Genomic DNA, 18,489 nt, shown 5'->3' on the forward strand with positions numbered 1-18,489 from the left:
GTAGTATTTAATGGCTTCTTTAAAGGCTCTAACACCGCTTGTTAATAGCTTGTTCATGTGCGTAGGCGTTTTGACGTTAGAGGCTGGTGAAAACTCAGCTATTAGCGGCATCTCTGGAGCTCTTGGTTTGGAGGTCATTTGGATGGTCAACTTAGGATCCACTTGCGGCCAGATGCTGTGCGCTACACATCTCGATTGCAGCTGCATCATCCAGGCTCTGTAGTTGGTGTGGTCTCGAAGGACGACTATCGCGTCTCGAGGAGGCTGGGTGGCCATTTTGTATCGATGGAGGCACTGAGACTCTTAATTGTCAGATTGAAGCACTGTTTCTGGGCTTCCTGAGATGAATGATGGGTTTAGATATGATGTATGGGATAATTGATTGATTGTATTAATTGTCTTATCCTATTTCTCCTTTTTCTGCTCTACTCGTGTTGCTCGGCTTTTTGTTCTGCCGATCCGAGTCCCTCGCGCACTAGCCCTATGCGCGACCAGCTTGCAACATGCTGCAATTTGCTGCAAAATGCTGTAACATGCTGCAATTTGCTGCAACATGCTGTAAAATGCTGCAATTTGCTGCAACATGCTGCAAAATGCTGCAACATACTGTTCGAGCTTATTGCTCGTACTATGTAGCAGCTTTCGTCAAACGTTCCTCCTGTCTTGACAGTAGGTGCGCATATCTGACATAGGTACGTTATACAAAAATCAACAAAATTCTTGGCGCTCTACGTGATTGCTCTCCTTCCCTTCTCATTTCTGACCACAACAACACATTGTAAATCTATAAGAGTCCTATAGTATTATCTCTCCTATATGTTAAATCTTTCTCTACCTTTGCTCTTAATTACTATTACGTCGTTGCTAAGATATAATATATAAGGGCTGTTATTCTACTTTTCTACAATTTTAGAGGGCTCGCTTAATAATTTTTGCAAAATGTTACAAATCTGCTCTTTACAGCAGCATCTCTTTCTAAAATAGAATATACATGTTAATATGACCTAGAGAAGAGCTTATAGAACGGGGGGTATTATTTTGATTAAGAAATATATTTGCGTTAATGAGATATGAAAGAAAATGCAAGTCTCGCAGAGCGCCAAGACATCCGTCGATTTTTGCATACGCTAAATAATAATAGATCCAAGCCAAGCACTCGATGCCACAGCCCAGCACCCCTCCGTCTTCATCACCGAGCTGCTGTGCACCTCTTCAGCCCTATCACATCGCATCCCGATAGTACACCACATAACAGTGCCATGTCTGAGCTTATCTCTGGAATCGCGAAATTGAGTCCTTTCTCAAAGGTAAAGAAGGCCGTGGACGACGATGATCTCGGTGAAGAGACCGACGCCAATACAGTTGCGGGCGGCGGCCACGCTGCGCGACCAACGGCCATCACGAAAGAACGGCTCAGGGTCAGCCATGCCCTGAAGTCCTTCTTAGTACATGAGGGTGTTCTAGCCGAAAGAGATGCTGGCTTGGATTCGGATTCGGATCAGCCAACTGAAGGCCTTCGCGCTCTCCTCAACGAGCCTCACGTCAACGTGCCTACAGAAGTCTCAGATAGATCACATCCTCTACCTGACTACTTCGTCAGTTCCAGTCACAATACTTACCTGGTAGCTCACCAACTCTTTGGAGCATCCAATGCTACTGCATACGAGACCGCTCTTTCTACCGGCGCTCGCTGCGTCGAAATCGACGCGTGGGATAACGATGACGACAACGAGGAACCAAAAGTTACTCACGGGTACACGCTCGTGTCGCACATCCCATTTCGAAAGGTGTGTGAAGCGATCCGGGATGTTGTCGATAAAGAGACCGCCGTGGCCTCCAACCCTGCACCAATCATGCTTTCTCTAGAGAACCATTGCTCTACCCATGGCCAACTCCGGCTTGCGCAAATAATGAAAGAAGTATGGGGAGACAGACTCCTAAGCAAGGCCATCCGCGAAAAAGGGACTCGTGAGGAAGAGGGTGGTGAGCATGTTACACTTGAGGAGTTAGGGTCAAAGATCATTGTTATTGTCGAATATCACCTCCCAAACGAGGCAGCCAGCAGCGACAGCAGCGACAGCTCTGAGGACGAAGATGAACGTAAAGATCACCAAGCCTATAAAGACCAGAGAAGAGCAACCAATGCTGGCACTATCATTCCGGAGCTTGCAGAATTGGGAGTGTATGCTCAGTCCGTTAAACCTGCCAACACCTCGTGGTTTCAAAGCCAGCTTGAGAATCGGCCACACCACCATCTCATCAATGTCTCCGAAACAGGTCTGAAAGCCTTCTTACCTGCTCAAAGCACTAAAATTGCTCGACATAACTCTAAACACCTTATGCGTGTGTTTCCAAAGGGGACGCGCATCTCCTCAAAAAATTTGAGTCCTGTTCCATTTTGGGGTGTTGGAGCTCAGATCTGCGCTATGAACTGGCAAACCTTTGGCGCGCCAATGCAACTCAATGAAGCGCTGTTCAGTGGATCCGACGGCTATGTATTGAAGCCTACGGCCCTTCGAGGGGGCGGTAGCGGCAATCTGAATACAGGTCGAAAGAAGAAGCTTCGACTTCACATCGGAGGCGCAACAGATATTCCGATCCCGGCAAAGCGCGACACCGACGATGTGATCAGACCATACCTGACCTGTACTTTGGTCCACCCCAACGACCTAGCAAACAGCCCCACGAAGCGTAAGACTGCTCCATATAAGCCGCATAAGATCACAGGGTTTCTTCATCGCGAAAATCCTGCGCCAACTGATCCATTGTGGAAGGAAACGCTGGAATGGGAATACGAGGACAATGAGCTGGTGTTCTTGAGACTCCTCATCAAAAGCGACGATAGCTTCGCAAGCAACCCAACGTTCGCGGTTGCAGCACTTCGAGTATCGTATGCTGCGCAGGGGTGGAAGTTCATTAGGATGCTAGATCTAAAGGGTCATGAGACAAAGTGTTCGCTGCTCGTAAAGATTGAGTTAGAGGACGTGTTCTGAGTTCATAATACTCGCAATCGGCTGGGACCTATTAAGAGACTCCAAGCTGGTCCTCTTGAATTATTGTTGGATCTAAATTCAGCTAACTTCTGGAGCCTTTCTCGGATCACGTGATTTTGAGTCCCTTACTCATCTGTCCTTGTTTCTCCCTCTGTCTATCATGAAATTTCATGCTTCAAATTCTGAGATCTCTCCTGCCGTCATTCGCTTCCTTTCCTCATTTTGACGTCCTCATGGGTGGTGAGACTCTCACTTAGGTATGAGGCTAAGCCTACCCCATCACAGTGTGTCCAACCGTTAGTACACCTAATAGTACAGTACTGCAGTACAGCGATTTTGGTCACGTACGTACGTACAGGGCATCTACTCAGTATACTGTACTATACATGAGGCTGCTGTACTAACTGTTTACAGTAGTTATATAGGATTTTTGGTAGTTTTAGGCAGTTGAAGGCAGGTTGCTAAGGGCTAGGGGGCTCGTGTTTGGAGATTAATGCGGAGAATGCTGTTAGTGCCTGTTTTGTTAGCAATCTTCTAACAAATTTAGCAACTATGCTATCTACCTTATTCTTTTGCCTATTATGATGTCCTAATTCTTATTCTAATTAATAACGCGGTCATCTTAGCGTGTTACTACCTCGCAGGCCCCATCCTCGCGGGCCTCATCCTCACATGCCTCATCCAGCCGTTCTGCCACCCAGATATATCATGCTGCCTCATCCTGACGCTTAGAGAAGGCCCGCATGGCCTTACCTAGCCTATCTAGGCTGTCCTCGCGTGAAGCAACTCCCTTAAAGCATATGCAAGATACCTAGGCTAAGGAGCACCTAAATAATGCCTGCTATAACGTTAGAATCACCTTTAAGATTAACATTGCCCTAAATTTCCTATTAATCTTAGCAACCTTATGTAAGTGCGAGCAGTGCTTCTTACAGGCTAAGAAAACTATTACAATAAAAAAGAATTAACTATTAGTGTTAATAATAGAGGCTCCTTAACTGCAGAAGAATTAGTTACATAACATTACTGTTACTAGTAAGATTAATAACTGTAGATCTTATAAGGGGTATTATAACTTTCTAATTAAGTATAGTCTTAATCTTTAGCGCAATTACTTTATAATACTTTAGTTACTGTATCTAAACTGTACACTAACGTCATCTCCTCTGTACAGTTAGTTAGTAACAGCCAACTCTTCCGTAACTGTACTATACAACCTCCAAAAGGCTCCGTAACTAACGGTTGGACACACTGCCCCATCAAACCCCACACTCCGACACGCGGCTCCCGAAGCCGCAAGCCACGGGTGTAGTTAAATCACTCCAACTATATCCTGGACACTGCAGGCTCTGGGCAGAGAACCCTTTGACTTGGCCAATAGGGTCCTCTGGATGAATATAAAAATTAGGGTAGACCCTTTTCAGACCTAGTGTTCAAGTAGAAAAGCACACTCTCTAGAGTGGATGAATACCTTGAGACTCAAATCGGCCACCCTAGCCACGTCCATTGCTCTATTAAACCACAGCCATAATGTCCTGTACCTAAACCCTCCAGTTCGAGCCCTTGCTTTTGTGAAGGGTTCTCAACTCGATCTTTTCATCACAGTCGCCAATCCATACAACAGTGTAGGCACGCACCTTAAGGGCTGTGTACATTGACCTAGCATCACCCTGTTAAGTGATTAACACCCATCACTCGAAGCTGAGCAAATGCGCGATGGCGTCCAAGGTGATAAAAGACCCTCATCCACGATCCAAACCATCATCACAAAATCTCCAAGTCAACTTCTTTTCTTTCCTTCTCTAAAATCTCATCAGTGATTCCAACGAGGCGTAGTAATGTACGATTAGGTAATTTTGTGTACGTTCGTACAGCAGTGAGGATGAGAGGTAGGGGTACGTATTGTAGCCTCGAACCCTTCTACTCCTCTAGAATTGCTATACCACCCTTTAAAATGGAAATATAATATATACTACGCACTGTACCTAGGGAACTATTAGACGTACAGTGCAGCTCATGAACTGGGTACTGTTGTACTAAGCACGTGGCCATTACGGTTCACTTTGTACGGACCGTAGTACGCCCTATTGGAAGCCCTGAGTCTCATATAGAAAGCGCATAGTTCAATACTCTTGAGGATATTTGTTACAGTTTCCTAAAACTCTCATCGAGTCCAGCGTTTTGTTCTTTATTCATACTGCGCTCGCTCGAACTTGCAACGCTTCTCCCCGCCGCCTCCATTTGCATACTCTTTCGTCGTAGAATCATGAAAATAGTATTTCTAAGATGGAGCCACCTACATTATGAAATGTTTCTTATATGATCCCAGTAACGACAAGAATCCCAACGGTATTGCCGACTGCCTCGAGTACTTCGAAGACTTCGACGTCTCCCTAGGTCCTAGAATAAAGCCAATCTTACTGAATCGTTCGTGGCTACTTCCATAAGCGCAATGCTAGGATGGAATGCCTCTCAAAGCGACTGGATAGAAGCAACGGAGAACCCTCAAATCGAAACCAGATTCCCGTGGCTTGACCAAAAATTCTAGTTCCATTCGTTAGCTGAAAGGGCGATAGTCTATCACATTGTATAGGCGTAGCAAGCTTCAATAAGGCCAGCATGTGATGCTTTACTTGCCCAAGGCCGAAAATTCCCACACGGACAGATAAATTAATACTTACGGTACCAGAAAACTAGATCCTTAGTAGAACCTAGATTCTATAAAGAATAGCCTTTTGATAGTGCCAGGTGTGCAGAACTAAGAGCTGTGTAGAAATAGGTTACTTAAATTTATCTTTTAAAGTAAACATATAGAATGATGTAGTAGCTTATATAGTACTAGTAGCAGCTAAAAGAAACTGGCACTACTTTTAAAATACTACAAGAATTAAAAAACTTCATGTATGACTTATAAATTTAATAACAAGATTTTCTGCTACATTAATTATTACGATTGAGCTATCGTTGCTTAAGGGTCGAAGTGGCAAGGCATATTAATATATAGGATTATTTCCAATCGCGATAGAGTTATTGTAACATATTTCGATAATAATCATTTTTAGCCACATTGGAAGAATCGGTTCTCACTCGCACCGTCCTAATGTACCATCAATAGTCTAGCTCATGGGTTAGTAGCGTATGATGGCGCTCAATCACGGCCACAATCGAAACACAAACGAGCACCTTAATAGACAACACACTGAACAACTGTGGAGGCAGGAAAAATGTACCTAATGTATCCTTACAAGATCTTTGCCATCCCCGGGCACCTACACCCCTGCATCCGTAATAGAATTTGTTTACGACGCTTGTTGATTAAATTCCCGGAGACAAGGTTATACATCCCCATTCTCTTTCTTCCTCCAAGTCATTCGAGACTCTCTTGTAACGAGTTCTGCAAGCTCTGTGATACTTTCCGTGCTCCTCAGAGCAAGGAGGGAAACGTTTGCTTGCAGGTATGCCCCAATCCAATTCCTCAGCTCAACAGCCACCAATGAATCCACACCATAGCTGTCAAGACTCCGCGCGGCACTGAGATTTTCGAACGCAATGTCGATCAGCTTACTCAACTGCTTTAAGATGACTGTGGAGAAGACTCCCACAACTTCTTCAACTTTCATGGCAGGTGAGATTGTGCTAAGCACATCGGTGGTAGCCCCGGGTCGAACCGCATGCGACGATTCCTTTTCGTAAAAGTGCGCAAAGGTCAGACCTGCTGTCCAGGTGGGTTGGCCGGACCCGGCGTCATTCGAGGCGGGTGCGAGGCCAATGGACGATTGACTCAGAGACGGCTCTGGACCCAATGGATTGGTGACAACATAGTCCAAGTGCGCCAGAAATTCACGGACGGCAACAGTGTCGAAGCCGCGTTTCTTCAATGAAGCGGCTACAGCCGGATTTTCGCTGACGAAGCCATCTTCTGCCACAACGCCGACATTAATGGAGTGAGCAGGCAGACCGAGAGACGTCCGATATCGTGCCAAACCATCCTGAAAGCTGCACCCTGCGGCGTAATTGGACTGGCCCAGATTCCCACTCACGGCAACAATGGACGATAGCATGACGAAAAAGTCTAGGTCTTTGGGGAGGTGATGGTGAAGATTCCAGCTTCCTGTGACTTTTGGGTCGATTGCCGCAAACCACTTTTCGACTTCCATGTCTTCAAACAAAGCATCCTAGGATGTGCTGTCAGTGGGAGCATAGGAAGAGAGATAAGGGGAAAGTCTACCTGGAGAACCATTGCTGCCTGAATGACGCCGCGAATCGGAAACCTAATATCGGCAACAAGTCCCTGCACTTGCTCTTCGGAGCATACATCGCAGGATTTGAGAATAACGGAAACCCCTCGATGTCGCAAGGCCTCGACCATCGAGTGGCCACTGTCACTAGACTCGATAGACCGTGACGCAACCACAATGTTCTTAGCACCCCGGTCTGCCAGCCAAGTGCATACGCGTCGACCAAGACCGCCAAGGCCTCCGATAACGAGATAGGTAGCGGAACTTTGAAGAGCTGCAGCTGCTGGGCTGGGTGGTACAATCTAGCAAGTACATAGTATCAGCATGGTCGGATCCATTTGCTCTCCAAGGGTAGCAACTTACATTGACCTTCTGGTCGGCGCGCACGGTAAGCACTAGTTTCCCCGTGTGCTTACTGGCTTGCAAAGTCCTGAACGCGGTCTCAATCTCATTGATTGGCATGGTCTGGACCGGCACGGTGGTAATTGCGTTGGCGGAAAGGAGCTTGAACACTTCATGGAGCAACCGTTTTGCAAGAAGCTTGTTCTCCGTAATCACCAAGGCCAAGTCAGCGTATGCGAAACTGACATTCTTGAGCAAGAATTCCATGGGCATCAACGCGTCGTTCATCAGGTCCTTACGTCCAATCTCCACGAATCGCCCAAACGTTGCCACCACGTTACACGAGGCGCGAAACATATCACCGCTCAGAAAGTTCAGAACAACATCAATTCCCTTCCCGTTCGTGTGCTTCATGATCTGGTCGCGGAATGCGACAGTCCTGCTCGAGAAGATGTGGTCTGCTGGTATTCCATAGCGTTCCATCAGGGTGCGTTTCTTCGCTTCTGTTCCAGCCGTAACAAAGATCTCTGCGCCTATGTGGCGCGCCAGCATGATGGCAGCTTGACCCACTGCCCCAGCTGCCGAATGAATCAGAATGCTCTCGCCCCTTTGCAGACGTCCCAAATCGACTATGGAGTGATAGACCGTGATCCACACAATGGGCACGGACGCAGCATCCTCGAAAGTCATGTGCTCTGGAATGTGATGGCAGCAATCTCCATGGACTATCGGCCAATTTGTGTAAGATCGAGAGTAGAGAGCGCAGATGCGATCCCCCACTTTGAACCGGCCTGCCATGTTAGAACCTACCTCGACCACGATCCCGCTGCAATCATTCTGCATTTCCGTTATGCCCTCAAGTTGCCCTGAAGCTATCAAAACGTCCTTGAAATTGATGCTGGCAGCGCAGAGCTGGAACTTGACATCGTCTGGACCGACATCCGGCCGATATGGGTCGTGCTTCCATCTGATGGTTTCAACCAGACCTGGAATTGCCGTTTCCGCAATGAGAGAACTTTTCGGATCCAGAAAAGGCGCCAATTTAGGAGGTAGAAGTCCTAGTGTGCCGTAGATATGATTGCTCATATTAGGCTGGGGCAGTACTCGGGACACAAAGAGTTGCTCTCCATTCCAGAAGAAGTCCGTTTCGATCTTATCTTGAGCTATAGAGAGATCGAAAGATGGGCTTTGTACAAGAGTTGCAAGCACTTCCGCCATTGAAGCGACGTCTTGTGCTGGAGAAGCAAGTTCCAGGGTTATGAATCGAGTCTCGGGGAGCTCCATCCGCAGACATCGGCAGAGTCCCTTTACAAGCGATCCACTTGAACGTGTCTTTTCGTCCATTGCGCTCGAGATAAAAAGAACGACGTCCGAAGAGATAATATGACGTTGGATGTTGTACCAATCCTCACCGGGCAGGCTAACACCTAAACGATCGCAAATGTCAGGGAGGAGTATAGAAGCCTTCCGCTCTGTACACGAAGCTGAAAGTTCGCACAAATTCACCATCTGATCACCTAGCAGGAGCTGTAGTCCCTGCACAGTGTGTGCGCTTTTTGGTTCTGTCGTTGAGCTCGCGAACACATGTATTCGAGGCCCGTCTTGCACTTTTGGTGGCCGTTTGGTATTGGCGACAAAAACACTGATGGAACCTCCCTCGGAGAATGTATAATCCTCGAACACGGGAGTCACATTGTCGAAATCATTTTGCACAAGCTTTGCTGACCATTGATCAGCGGAAAGGAGGGGTGATGAAGTTCTTCCTTCTTCACTTCCTGCCCACCAACCTTCGAATGCTCCAAATATGAAGTTGTAGAACAATCTATCCTGGGTGATCTCCATCAGGATCAGCTTGCCGCTAGGACGAAGCAGTGAAGCAGCGTTGGAGATCGCTGAGGAAATTGACCTGGTCGCATGGATAACGTTAGACGCGATGATGATATCGTAGCTCCCAGCCTCAAAGCCCTGGGTGGTTGGGTCGTCTTCAATGTTGAGGACTTGATAAGAGACGGTGTCATCAAAATCGGCCAAAACGTCCTTCGCTGCATCAAAAAAGCCGGCCGAGATATCCGTGAAAACATACTGGGAAGCCATCACTCGACCCGAGCTCCGGAGGGCTGTCAATATCGGTAATGATGCCGACGCACTGCCTGCGCCGATTTCTAGCACTCTCATTTGGGGGCGTTGGCGTCCGTATTCAGCGCAGTAAGCTGCTATCTGTGCGTAGCAGCGGCGACAACGCTCTTCTGAATATATCCGGCCCAGTAGATTGTCCTCAAGGAGTAACGAGATTGGTTGTACCGTTCCCTTCAACAAACTTGTCAAATTTGGCCCAAAACGAGAGATGGCTGCAAAGGCAGGATCACCATCTTCACATAGTGTGTCCTTGCTGATGTCAACTGCGTTGAAGGTGGACATGGTTTCCTGCATCCAAGAGAACCAAAGTTTCCGATAGCCATCCGGGATTTCCTCGACTGAGAGTTCACTCAGTGCACACCGGATGTGGGAAGCAGCAAGGGAATCCAGTTGTCGATTTTTCTCCAGTATGCTTCCTCGGCCTATTATTGACCCGCATTGACGTTTTATGTAATCTTTAGAGGCGTAGTCCATATGGGCCACCCAGCTCAAAGTGTGGCAAATACCACGCTCACTCTGGGCTAGTGGGCGCATGTCGCTAATACGTGTGGCTCTCACTCCAGATGCTGAGATGATCGGTTTCGTGTCTGTTAGCTCATTCCGAAAAACTTCCACGTCGAAAGCCAAGCCAGCGGATGTTCTTTGGGAATAGCAAGTGAGGTCTGTGACCGAAGGGTCTACACTTTGACCAGAGATGACAAGCTGTTTGATGAATGTGGGAACCACAGTCGCCCTGAATCCATCCTCCTCCATCAAGATTCCGTAGAGGCCGTGGAATAAACAACTGTCAAGGACCGCGGGGTGAATCCAATATGCATTGCGCTCGGTCTCCGTCGGACTGCTCATAACACTCGGTGACCTGATAGTAGCGAGGGAGCAAGTACTGGTTCTTTCAATGCTCACAAGATTGTCGAAGGGACTGCTCCAGTCGAGGCCGAGTTGCTTGCTCGTATAATAGAACTTCTCTGCCTTGAGCTTTTTTGCATTCTTAGGTAACTGAGCGCGAGAGGTCTCGCTGTAGCTTGCTGTCTGAAACCCTTCATCAGGTTTGTGGTCTGTAGCCAATTCGACGCTTACCAGAGCACGACAATGCTCTGTCCAGTTGTTGTTATCCGTGACACTGAAAATCCGCAGCTCCTGCCAGGTTTTGGAAGAAGTCCTTGCTGATTGTGTCTCGGGCCGAAGGCTCAATGTCAACTCGACGTTTTTCCTGTCATCAGACAAAACGAGAGCTTGACCCAGGCAAATGTTGCGAAAGGCAATTTGCTCAAACCGTGCCGCCGGGTTTATGCTCAGGACACTCTGCTGTATCGCTTCAACGCCCATGGCGATGTAACCCGCTCCTGGGAAGACAACTTGCCCCTGAACAACGTGGCCTCGAAGCCAGGCCACTTCTTCAAGGCGCAGATAACGGCGCCACTTTGGCTCAATGGAGTTTGAATCCGATGTAGGAACCCCTAAGAGCTCGTGCGGAAGGCACCTCCTCTGTCTGTACGCTCTAGATAGCCGACTTTCATGCCAATAAGTTTTAGAATGATCAAACGGATAGGGAGGTAGGTCGGTAAGAAGAGTTGGGGCCGTTTTAGCGTATCCCGTATTTGGAAGTCTGAGATCGACTTGAACTCCTGCCATGAACAGTGTCCGAAGGGCACCAAGTATAGCGAAGTCGGCCCTCACACCTCTTTTCAAAGTACCAACGTAGGTCGTCTTGTTTGAATTCTGGAGAGTCCGCGATGTTTGCTGAATTGGCCCTTCAAGTTGTGTGTGAGCACCTATCTCCTGGACAATATCAATTCTTGAGGTGCCGCGTTGAGTAGTCCACATCTTCCTGAGTGCCGTCGAGAAGAGCACGGGGGAGACGAGGTTGCGGACCCAGTAATCCTTGTCGATGTCTCTTGCGTCAATTTCCTTGCCTGTTAACGAAGAGATCATAGTTGTTGACCGAGTCCCCTCAAGACCTTTAAGACCATCCAGTGACTCGGCGTATTCTTGCTGGATGTGGAGCATTTGGTGCGAATGATAAGCTGCGCCACCCGTCCGCAGCTTTCGATTAAACAAGTTTCGCTGCTCCAGCTCCTTCTGCAAACTGTCGACTAAGCTTTCGTCTCCAGAAACCGTGACATTGGACGGACTGTTGTAACATGCTATTCTTAGCCTCTTTGATGAGCCTTCCACCAACCGGAGGACGTCTTCAACTACTTCAGGCGCTGCGCCGACGGCCATCATAGCACCAGGACGATAGTCGGTTCTGCCCAGGAGCACGCTTGTCAGACGACCTCGGTGATATGACGCGCGCATCGCGTCCTCAAAAGAGATGAGTTTTGCGCAGTAAGCAGCCGCAATCTCCCCGCTCGAATGTCCCACGACTAAGGCAGGAGTAACTCCAAGCTCCTCCATCATGTCGACCAGGGCAAGTTGGATGGCTGTAGACAATGACTGGGCAATTTCGGGCTCGCTGACCCTAGACTCTTTCTCAGATCGCATAAGCTCAGCAGCCATGTCCCAAGAGCATCCCAAGTGGGCTAGACACTGCCCTGCGCGTGTTAGAGACTCTGTGAAGGTCGGCCACAGGCCAAAAATTTCGCGGCCCATGTTGTAATACTGAGCCCCCTGGCCACTGAACACAAACCCAATCCGCGGTGTTGATCGCAAGCTCTGACGTGCCGGCGATGTCTCACTTATCTCCTGGAGCTGCTTTCTCAATTCGCCGATATCTGCTGCAATAGCTGCGGAGCGGTATTCGAATAGTGACCGACAGCCCAAGGTGTATGCAAGCTGATTTAAAAGATCATCCGAACTGCCACCATTCACAGTACTTTCCAGGTACTCCAGCAAATTCGAGGCCATAGCTTTGCAAGATATCTCAGTAGCCGCACTCAGCACAAATATTCGTGGCGGGTACGCCAGCTCCTGAGTTTCTTCTGGGCCTGTACCGTTTACCTCGTTTGATCTCGCATCAAGTATCACGTGAGCATTTGTGCCGCCATATCCAAAGCTGAAGTGGGCTTGTAAGCAAATTTGTATGAGGCAATTGCGTATTTCGGAAGACTTGCCTGTTCACCGAGATGCGTTTTAACTTTGACTTTTCGGGTTGAATGGGGATCTGTTGTTGAACTCAACATCATTCTTGCCGGGGCTTTTCACATCAGAGTACTCACCCTCAGCCTAAGATCATGAAGCCGGATATTTTCGTTGGCTTCCTGGAAGTTTACCTGTGGGGGTATGATCCCTTTTTCGAGCATGAGGACGGCCTTGATAATAGCCGTCAATCCTGCTGCACTCTCGAGATGTCCAATGTTACCCTTGATGGATCCTATGGGGAGAAAACCTTCGGCCGGGCTTCTCTGAGAAAAGGCTTCGGCAATAGCCTTTGCTTCAATAGGATCCCCAATCCTGGTTCCGGTGCCGTGTGCTTCAACATAATCTGCATTGATTTGTAGGCCGATTTGGGTGTATCCCTTCCTGATGGCCTCTAATTGGGCTTGGGAACTCGGCACGCTGATACCAGGAGTTCTGCCATCTTGGTTGACCACCGAATTACGGATCACGGCGCGGATCGGTGCTCTACGTTTCAAGGCCGTCGAAAGAGGCTCGAGGACAACTCCTGAACAGCCTTCGCCCCGTCCGTACCCATTCGCTCGACTGTCGAACGGAAATGAGCGACCTTCGTTCGAAAACATCTTTAGCCGGCTCTGGTATGTGTACCTCTGTGGATCCAGGGTAAGATTGACCCCAGCTACGAAGCTTCGGCTCGTTTCTCCACTTCGAAGGCTTTGGATTGCTTGATGGAGAGCAACCAAGCTTGCTGAGCAGCCGGTGTCAAGCGTGAAGCTGGGGCCTTTCAGATTGAAATGATACGAAAGTCTGTTGGATGATATAGCAGGGCCGGTTCCAGTGGTCATGTAGACCGGTGGGAATTCGGTATCCCTGGCGAGCATCTCGTGGTAATCTGATGTCCACTGTCCGACGTACACGCCAGTGTTTGAGCCCCAAAGCTCATCTTTCGTTAATCCTGCGTTCTCAAAAGCTTCATACGCGATTTCCATGAGCAATCTTTGTTGGGGATCCATGGCCTAGATCTTGTCACCATACAGCTTCGTAGGATTCGACTCTTTTGAAGTTTGACTTACACTAGCTTCCATAGGGTGAACTCCAAACAAGGTGGCATCGAATGCCCCAATGTCTCCAGCTAGAAAATGCCCTCCATGAGTGTTGGTCTGCGCGGGAGAGAAGTTAGATAGACCTCTAGTTGCGTACATCCCGATCAGTGGGTACCATTAACTTACTGTGCCGGGCTTATGGTTCGCCGGATCTGCGCTGCGGAAACCAAGGTCGTTGAAACGTTCTTTTGGAAACGGACTCCAAGCAGAACCTCCAGATTCCAGGAGTTCCCATAGTTTCTGTGCGTTGACTGCACTCCCAGGGAGCCTACAACTCAAGCCGATGACTGCGATGGGCTCCAAAGCATCTGGGTTAGAAGATACAAGTCGATGAGATAGCGCGAATCCGTTGCAGTGATCCATTGTGGGGTTAGACCGTCGAAGATTGGTACCGAGGTTGCTGATCTGTGTGAGGGTTGCCAAAGTTGTGTTGGAAAGTCATTGAAGTTTTCAACGTTCAGAGGGCATTGCAGATCTTCCCTCAATTTATGGTTGCAAGACGTCCCTTACAGTCTCAGACAACCCAGATTTGTTTGAATATCCTCGTAATAATCTACGCACGTCTGGCTCAGAAGGTTCCCCCCGATTGCCCACATCTGAAGGCCTCCTTGGAGCTAGAGCCAAATATCTTCGCTTACTGTGGTATCCAGGCAAAGTACTGTACATTGTCAGTGCTCTGCAGGTTCCCACCGATAACCCGGTTCAGAAGGTTCCCACCGATGACCCACATCTGAAGGTCTCCTTGGAGCCAGAGCCAGGTATCATCGCTTACTGCGGTATCCGGGCGAAGTATTGTACATTGTCAGTGCTCTGCAGGAGCCCATGCACGCTAGTCAAGTCTGATTAGTTACATAGTATATACGAAGAAGCTTGCGTGGGTCTTACTATCTTACCTCCTAATTGGATGTATGCATTGTTTCGGGACACTCTACACCAAAACGTATAATCCTTCGGCCGGATACCACAGAAGCTGCTAGCTTCAACTACAAGGGTACACAGCCAATATATTGTATCATCTGTACTCTGCAGGGGCTCCCCTGTTGACACTACGAGAATAGAATACACTAATTATTGTACAGGCTTGTGTAGAAACATTTGTTGCTTCTTTGTACGCAATTACTACTACTTTACAGCGTCTCTCCATGCTATCTAGGTTAACTAAGCTAGGAATTTATAATAGAGCCTAGGCTTTCCTATATAGTAATTTAAAGATGGTTTTAATAGTTTTCTATCTAACTATTCTTTATTATGAAATTACTAAATAGCTAGAAGCTTTAGTTTATATTAGTTATAACGTTAGTGTAAAAACTATAGTTTAAAAATCATTAGTACTATGGTATAATCTATTTAAACTATTTTATAGTATAATAGTACTACTTAATAGTTTCTTACGTGTTTTTTTTAAAACAATACAACGTATTTCTTACTACTAATAAAAACTATGATATGTTTAGCTATTGTAAGGCCGCTAGTCCTTACAAAGGATAATGCATTGCAAGGCTGGAAGCGGCTTGTACTACGATCCTTACACGCGACAGGTATATATACTATTCTGTACGCAGTGGTACAGAGCCCCGTCCTTACAGTTGTGCTTTTTTTTAATAGCATCTATAATAGTTATAAGGTCTACTACGCTATTTTATCTATTTAATAACATGTGGTGATTCTCTATTATCTATGTTTGTTTCTATTTAAGATTTTACACTGTTACTTTCTACATTATTAATATAGTTATATTAGAAGTAAATATACTAGATTTTTTGTAATACAAGTAGCTTAGTTTAAGTAATATAATATATATTGATTATTTTTTTTTTTAGAAAGCTAAGAAAATAACTAACTTACTAACTTACTACTTGTAAAAAAGTTAATAGGAAGCTAAAGATAACAAGGCAGGTACTTAGCTATAAGAATTAGATAGTAGCTAGCGTGTTTCTTAGTGCAGTATTTACTAGTTGTTGCACACTTAAACCGTTCATTTATAGAATTAAAAAAGAGTTATAGTAGTATAATATAGTATATAGTATACTGTGTAAACAGTAGGGTCTGTACTTAAATACGTTTATCGCGGGTAAGGTATGTTACGTAAGGTAGTGTTCATAGTTCCATGTAGATAGGTTTGTCAGTGCAGTGCGTTAAACAGGAAGCAGAGAAGCGGAAAGAAATATTTCTATACGAGCTAGTGCAATAATGAGTGGATTGTGTTCTGGTGGCGTCAACAGGGGCACCCCTGCAGAGAACAATACATCGGCCGGGTCTCTGAGTAAGTGCCGGAGTGCGCGAGCGATCTCAGCCGTCAGCATGAGCGATCTCGGCCCGTCAGCACTAGTGATCTCGGCCCGTCAGACGATTGCTTCTGTTCCCGTCATGATCGTGCGCTAATCGACCTATCAGCGGCTGGTGCAACAAGATCCCTTCAGTTGTTCTTCCTTTCCATAATTGGTCATCATTATACCAAGTCGTAGGGGAATCTCATGCTCCGGGACGGGGACAGGGCAGGTTTGGCCACGTGGTAGATATTGTCTGTTTCAACACCGAATCCAAGGGCACGGCTTGCTTGCCAGAAGGAGACTGTATGCATTATTAATCCTTGCGAACGTTGATCCGTTCTCTTGGGTTTCCTGCAGGGGAGGGGCCAATCTTGTGGTACCCTGCCGAAGGATTGTACATCGTCTGTGCTCTGCAGCAGCCCATGCACGCCCGTCAAGCCCAATTAGTTAAAGAATATATGCGGGGAACGTTGCGTGGGCCTTGCTATCTTACCTGCTAGTTGGATGCATGATTTCGGAGAACTCTGCGGAGCACCGGCAATGCACAATACTTCGGCCCGATACCACAGTACAGTATCAACAAATCTTGGGTGGTCACTATCAGTACCTGTCTAGCTTCTACACCTCAATCGCTTCTCACATCTAGCGTCGAACAAGTTCCTCACATTTTTATGTGGTCTGGAGTCAAAGTGGGGATGAGATTGTACCTCCCTCTTCCCGCAAGCCCTTACGTAAGGATGGCTACTTAATGCTAGCTGCCCTGCTTCATAATTCGTCTACCAAGAAGAAACAGCACGACAATAAGTGTAGAAATCCCGTGAAAGGCTTCTAGATTTACTAAAGCTGAGATTTTGGGTTGATAGAGTCTTAAAAGAGGTGAGAGATTGTACTAGCGAGCCCGGGCCAATATATTTTGCCTCCACGGAAATTCACTTGCCCCTGTCTGTTCATAATGCCGAAATGAGTTCTATGAATTTGAGTCGGATGACATGTAGGCCATGGATCTAGTGAAGGGAGACAGAACGAATTTAGGGAGACTGCAGCTCTACAACTGCAGCTGTCTACACAGAACTGGCGCCAGAAGACTTCCGCTGGTCTCTATTGTCACTTTTAAAGACTCATCTCAAGGATGATGCAGGCCTCTCTAAGGATGATTGTAAGGTAGCCAACCTAAAGCGGTTCTAATTAGCTTCAAGGAGTTGGAATACATTAAATCATAACGCAATAAGCTCACATTTTCCTCTTCGAAAATACTGAAGTGGTGACCTTGAACCGTATACACTGCGGTAATCCAGCGATCTCCAAGTTGATCCCAACCAAGCAGCGTAGGTATCACAGTACCTTGACGCGAGGGGACAGGATCACTCGCTTTGACCAACACAAGAGGTGAGGGCGGATTTGCATCTGCCGTTCGCAGTGCTGCAGAGTCCGAGGCGATTTTGCAGTGGTTCAAGTCATCGTGCCTCGATATTTCTGGTGTCCAAATCGCCGACTCATATGACTTTGCGACTCGCGTTGCCTCGAAGATGAGTTTCGCCACCCTTTTCCGCTCGTATACGGACATTTTGCTTCTAAAGCACAAATCTTGTACCTCCACCGTAATGTTTTGGCTGTTGAGAAGGCCGGGGAACAGGCTTTCGATCATCACAACACCAACGACGGTAATATTAGGAACTTTCGAGAGAATGTGCGACATCTCCAGTGAGATGAGCCCTCCGATTGACCATCCTATTGATGGTTAGTCAACGAGATTCGGACTGGCCAAACCGCGTCATACACACCTCCCAAAATGATACCTCCTTGGGGGTAAACATCCTGGATCATTTGGCAATAGAGTTCTGCCATTGCTTGAATTCCCCCTGTCCAGATTCCACTTTCCTGAACTTTGAGATTTTCAAATGCCCAAGTGTCTCGACCAAAGTCTCCCAGGCGGTTATAACTGCCTACACTTCCACTCCCATCGTGAACTAGAAACAGGGGCATTGATGAGTCATATAGTTGCTGCCGTTGAATGAGGATGAGGTTTGCGTCCCCCATTTTCGGTTCACAAAGTTATTGACTGAGGCAGTAGCTACTCAAAGTGTCAAAGGTACTTTTTTGCTGCTCACCTCGCGAAGAAAAATGTATCAAAATGTTTTCGAAAGCAGATTTACTAATACACACCCGTGTCACCTCACGGCGAAGTCCGAAAGGCTGGCTGACACCTTCCGGGGGAGGTGGGGCAGGGCGTAACGATGTTCTGGAATCTTACTCCTTAGGGTTAACCGGGCGCAGGGAAGGCGGGTGTTGTCGCCTAACAGGAGTGTGAACGAACTGGGCGCTGCGAGCTAAGCCTAAGCCGCAGCTGCAC

General features: G+C 47.3%; 4 protein-coding genes across 4 annotated transcripts; 1 reads left to right on the forward strand and 3 right to left on the reverse strand.

Moving 5' to 3' along the window:
* Positions 1-1,070: 1,070 nt before the first annotated feature.
* Positions 1,071-3,403, forward strand: BDR25DRAFT_394580 (PLC-like phosphodiesterase; the record flags this gene model as incomplete). Its single annotated transcript, XM_033698321.1, has 5 exons — positions 1,071-1,110; positions 1,142-1,202; positions 1,241-2,963; positions 2,995-3,042; positions 3,115-3,403. 5 exons carry the CDS (start codon positions 1,071-1,073, stop codon positions 3,217-3,219), a joined length of 1,977 nt encoding a protein of 658 aa, XP_033545573.1. The 3' UTR covers positions 3,220-3,403.
* An 849-nt stretch (positions 3,404-4,252) lies between these two features.
* On the reverse strand, positions 4,253-5,614 carry BDR25DRAFT_357102 (uncharacterized protein; the record flags this gene model as incomplete). Its single annotated transcript, XM_033695761.1, has 11 exons — positions 4,253-4,419; positions 4,465-4,486; positions 4,541-4,663; positions 4,689-4,734; positions 4,762-4,802; positions 4,838-4,902; positions 5,016-5,148; positions 5,192-5,243; positions 5,294-5,373; positions 5,415-5,448; positions 5,490-5,614. 11 exons carry the CDS (start codon positions 5,612-5,614, stop codon positions 4,253-4,255), a joined length of 888 nt encoding a protein of 295 aa, XP_033545574.1.
* Positions 5,615-6,120: 506 nt separating this feature from the next.
* On the reverse strand, positions 6,121-14,441 carry BDR25DRAFT_264581 (polyketide synthase). Its single transcript, XM_033686876.1, has 7 exons — positions 13,996-14,441; positions 13,840-13,926; positions 12,868-13,782; positions 12,763-12,812; positions 7,595-12,704; positions 7,222-7,533; positions 6,121-7,168 (listed from the first exon to the last, which is right to left on the reverse strand). The coding sequence occupies exons 1-7, from the start codon at positions 14,230-14,232 to the stop codon at positions 6,329-6,331; spliced, it is 7,551 nt and encodes a 2,516-aa protein (XP_033545575.1). The 5' UTR covers positions 14,233-14,441; the 3' UTR covers positions 6,121-6,328.
* A 2,376-nt stretch (positions 14,442-16,817) lies between these two features.
* BDR25DRAFT_344016 (alpha/beta-hydrolase) lies at positions 16,818-18,382 on the reverse strand. Its single transcript, XM_033693891.1, has 3 exons — positions 17,921-18,382; positions 17,374-17,867; positions 16,818-17,309 (listed from the first exon to the last, which is right to left on the reverse strand). Exons 1-3 carry the CDS (start codon positions 18,174-18,176, stop codon positions 17,250-17,252), a joined length of 810 nt encoding a protein of 269 aa, XP_033545576.1. The 5' UTR covers positions 18,177-18,382; the 3' UTR covers positions 16,818-17,249.
* Between the last annotated feature and the right edge of the window lie 107 nt (positions 18,383-18,489).

The sequence above is a fragment of the Lindgomyces ingoldianus genome, assembly GCF_010093535.1.
Source record: "Lindgomyces ingoldianus strain ATCC 200398 unplaced genomic scaffold BDR25scaffold_23, whole genome shotgun sequence".
In the NCBI taxonomy this organism is placed as follows: Eukaryota; Fungi; Ascomycota; class Dothideomycetes; order Pleosporales; family Lindgomycetaceae; genus Lindgomyces; species Lindgomyces ingoldianus.

What these genes read in the sequence shown, in the direction of transcription:
- BDR25DRAFT_264581 (XM_033686876.1), bottom strand. Translation starts at nt 14,232, where the DNA reads ATGGATCACTGCAACGGATTCGCGCTATCTCATCGACTTGTATCTTCT. An exon ending in TTCATGATCTTAGGCTGAGG is followed by an intron (nt 12,813 to 12,867) that starts GTGAGTACTCTG and finishes GTTCAACAACAG; the next exon opens with ATCCCCATTCAACCCGAAAA. An exon ending in GCGCCGACCAGAAGGTCAAT is followed by an intron (nt 7,534 to 7,594) that starts GTAAGTTGCTAC and finishes TGTACTTGCTAG; the next exon opens with ATTGTACCACCCAGCCCAGC.
- BDR25DRAFT_344016 (XM_033693891.1), bottom strand. Translation starts at nt 18,176, where the DNA reads ATGGGGGACGCAAACCTCATCCTCATTCAACGGCAGCAACTATATGAC. An exon ending in AGGAGGTATCATTTTGGGAG is followed by an intron (nt 17,868 to 17,920) that starts GTGTGTATGACG and finishes AACCATCAATAG; the next exon opens with GATGGTCAATCGGAGGGCTC. An exon ending in GTATTTTCGAAGAGGAAAAT is followed by an intron (nt 17,310 to 17,373) that starts GTGAGCTTATTG and finishes GAACCGCTTTAG; the next exon opens with GTTGGCTACCTTACAATCAT.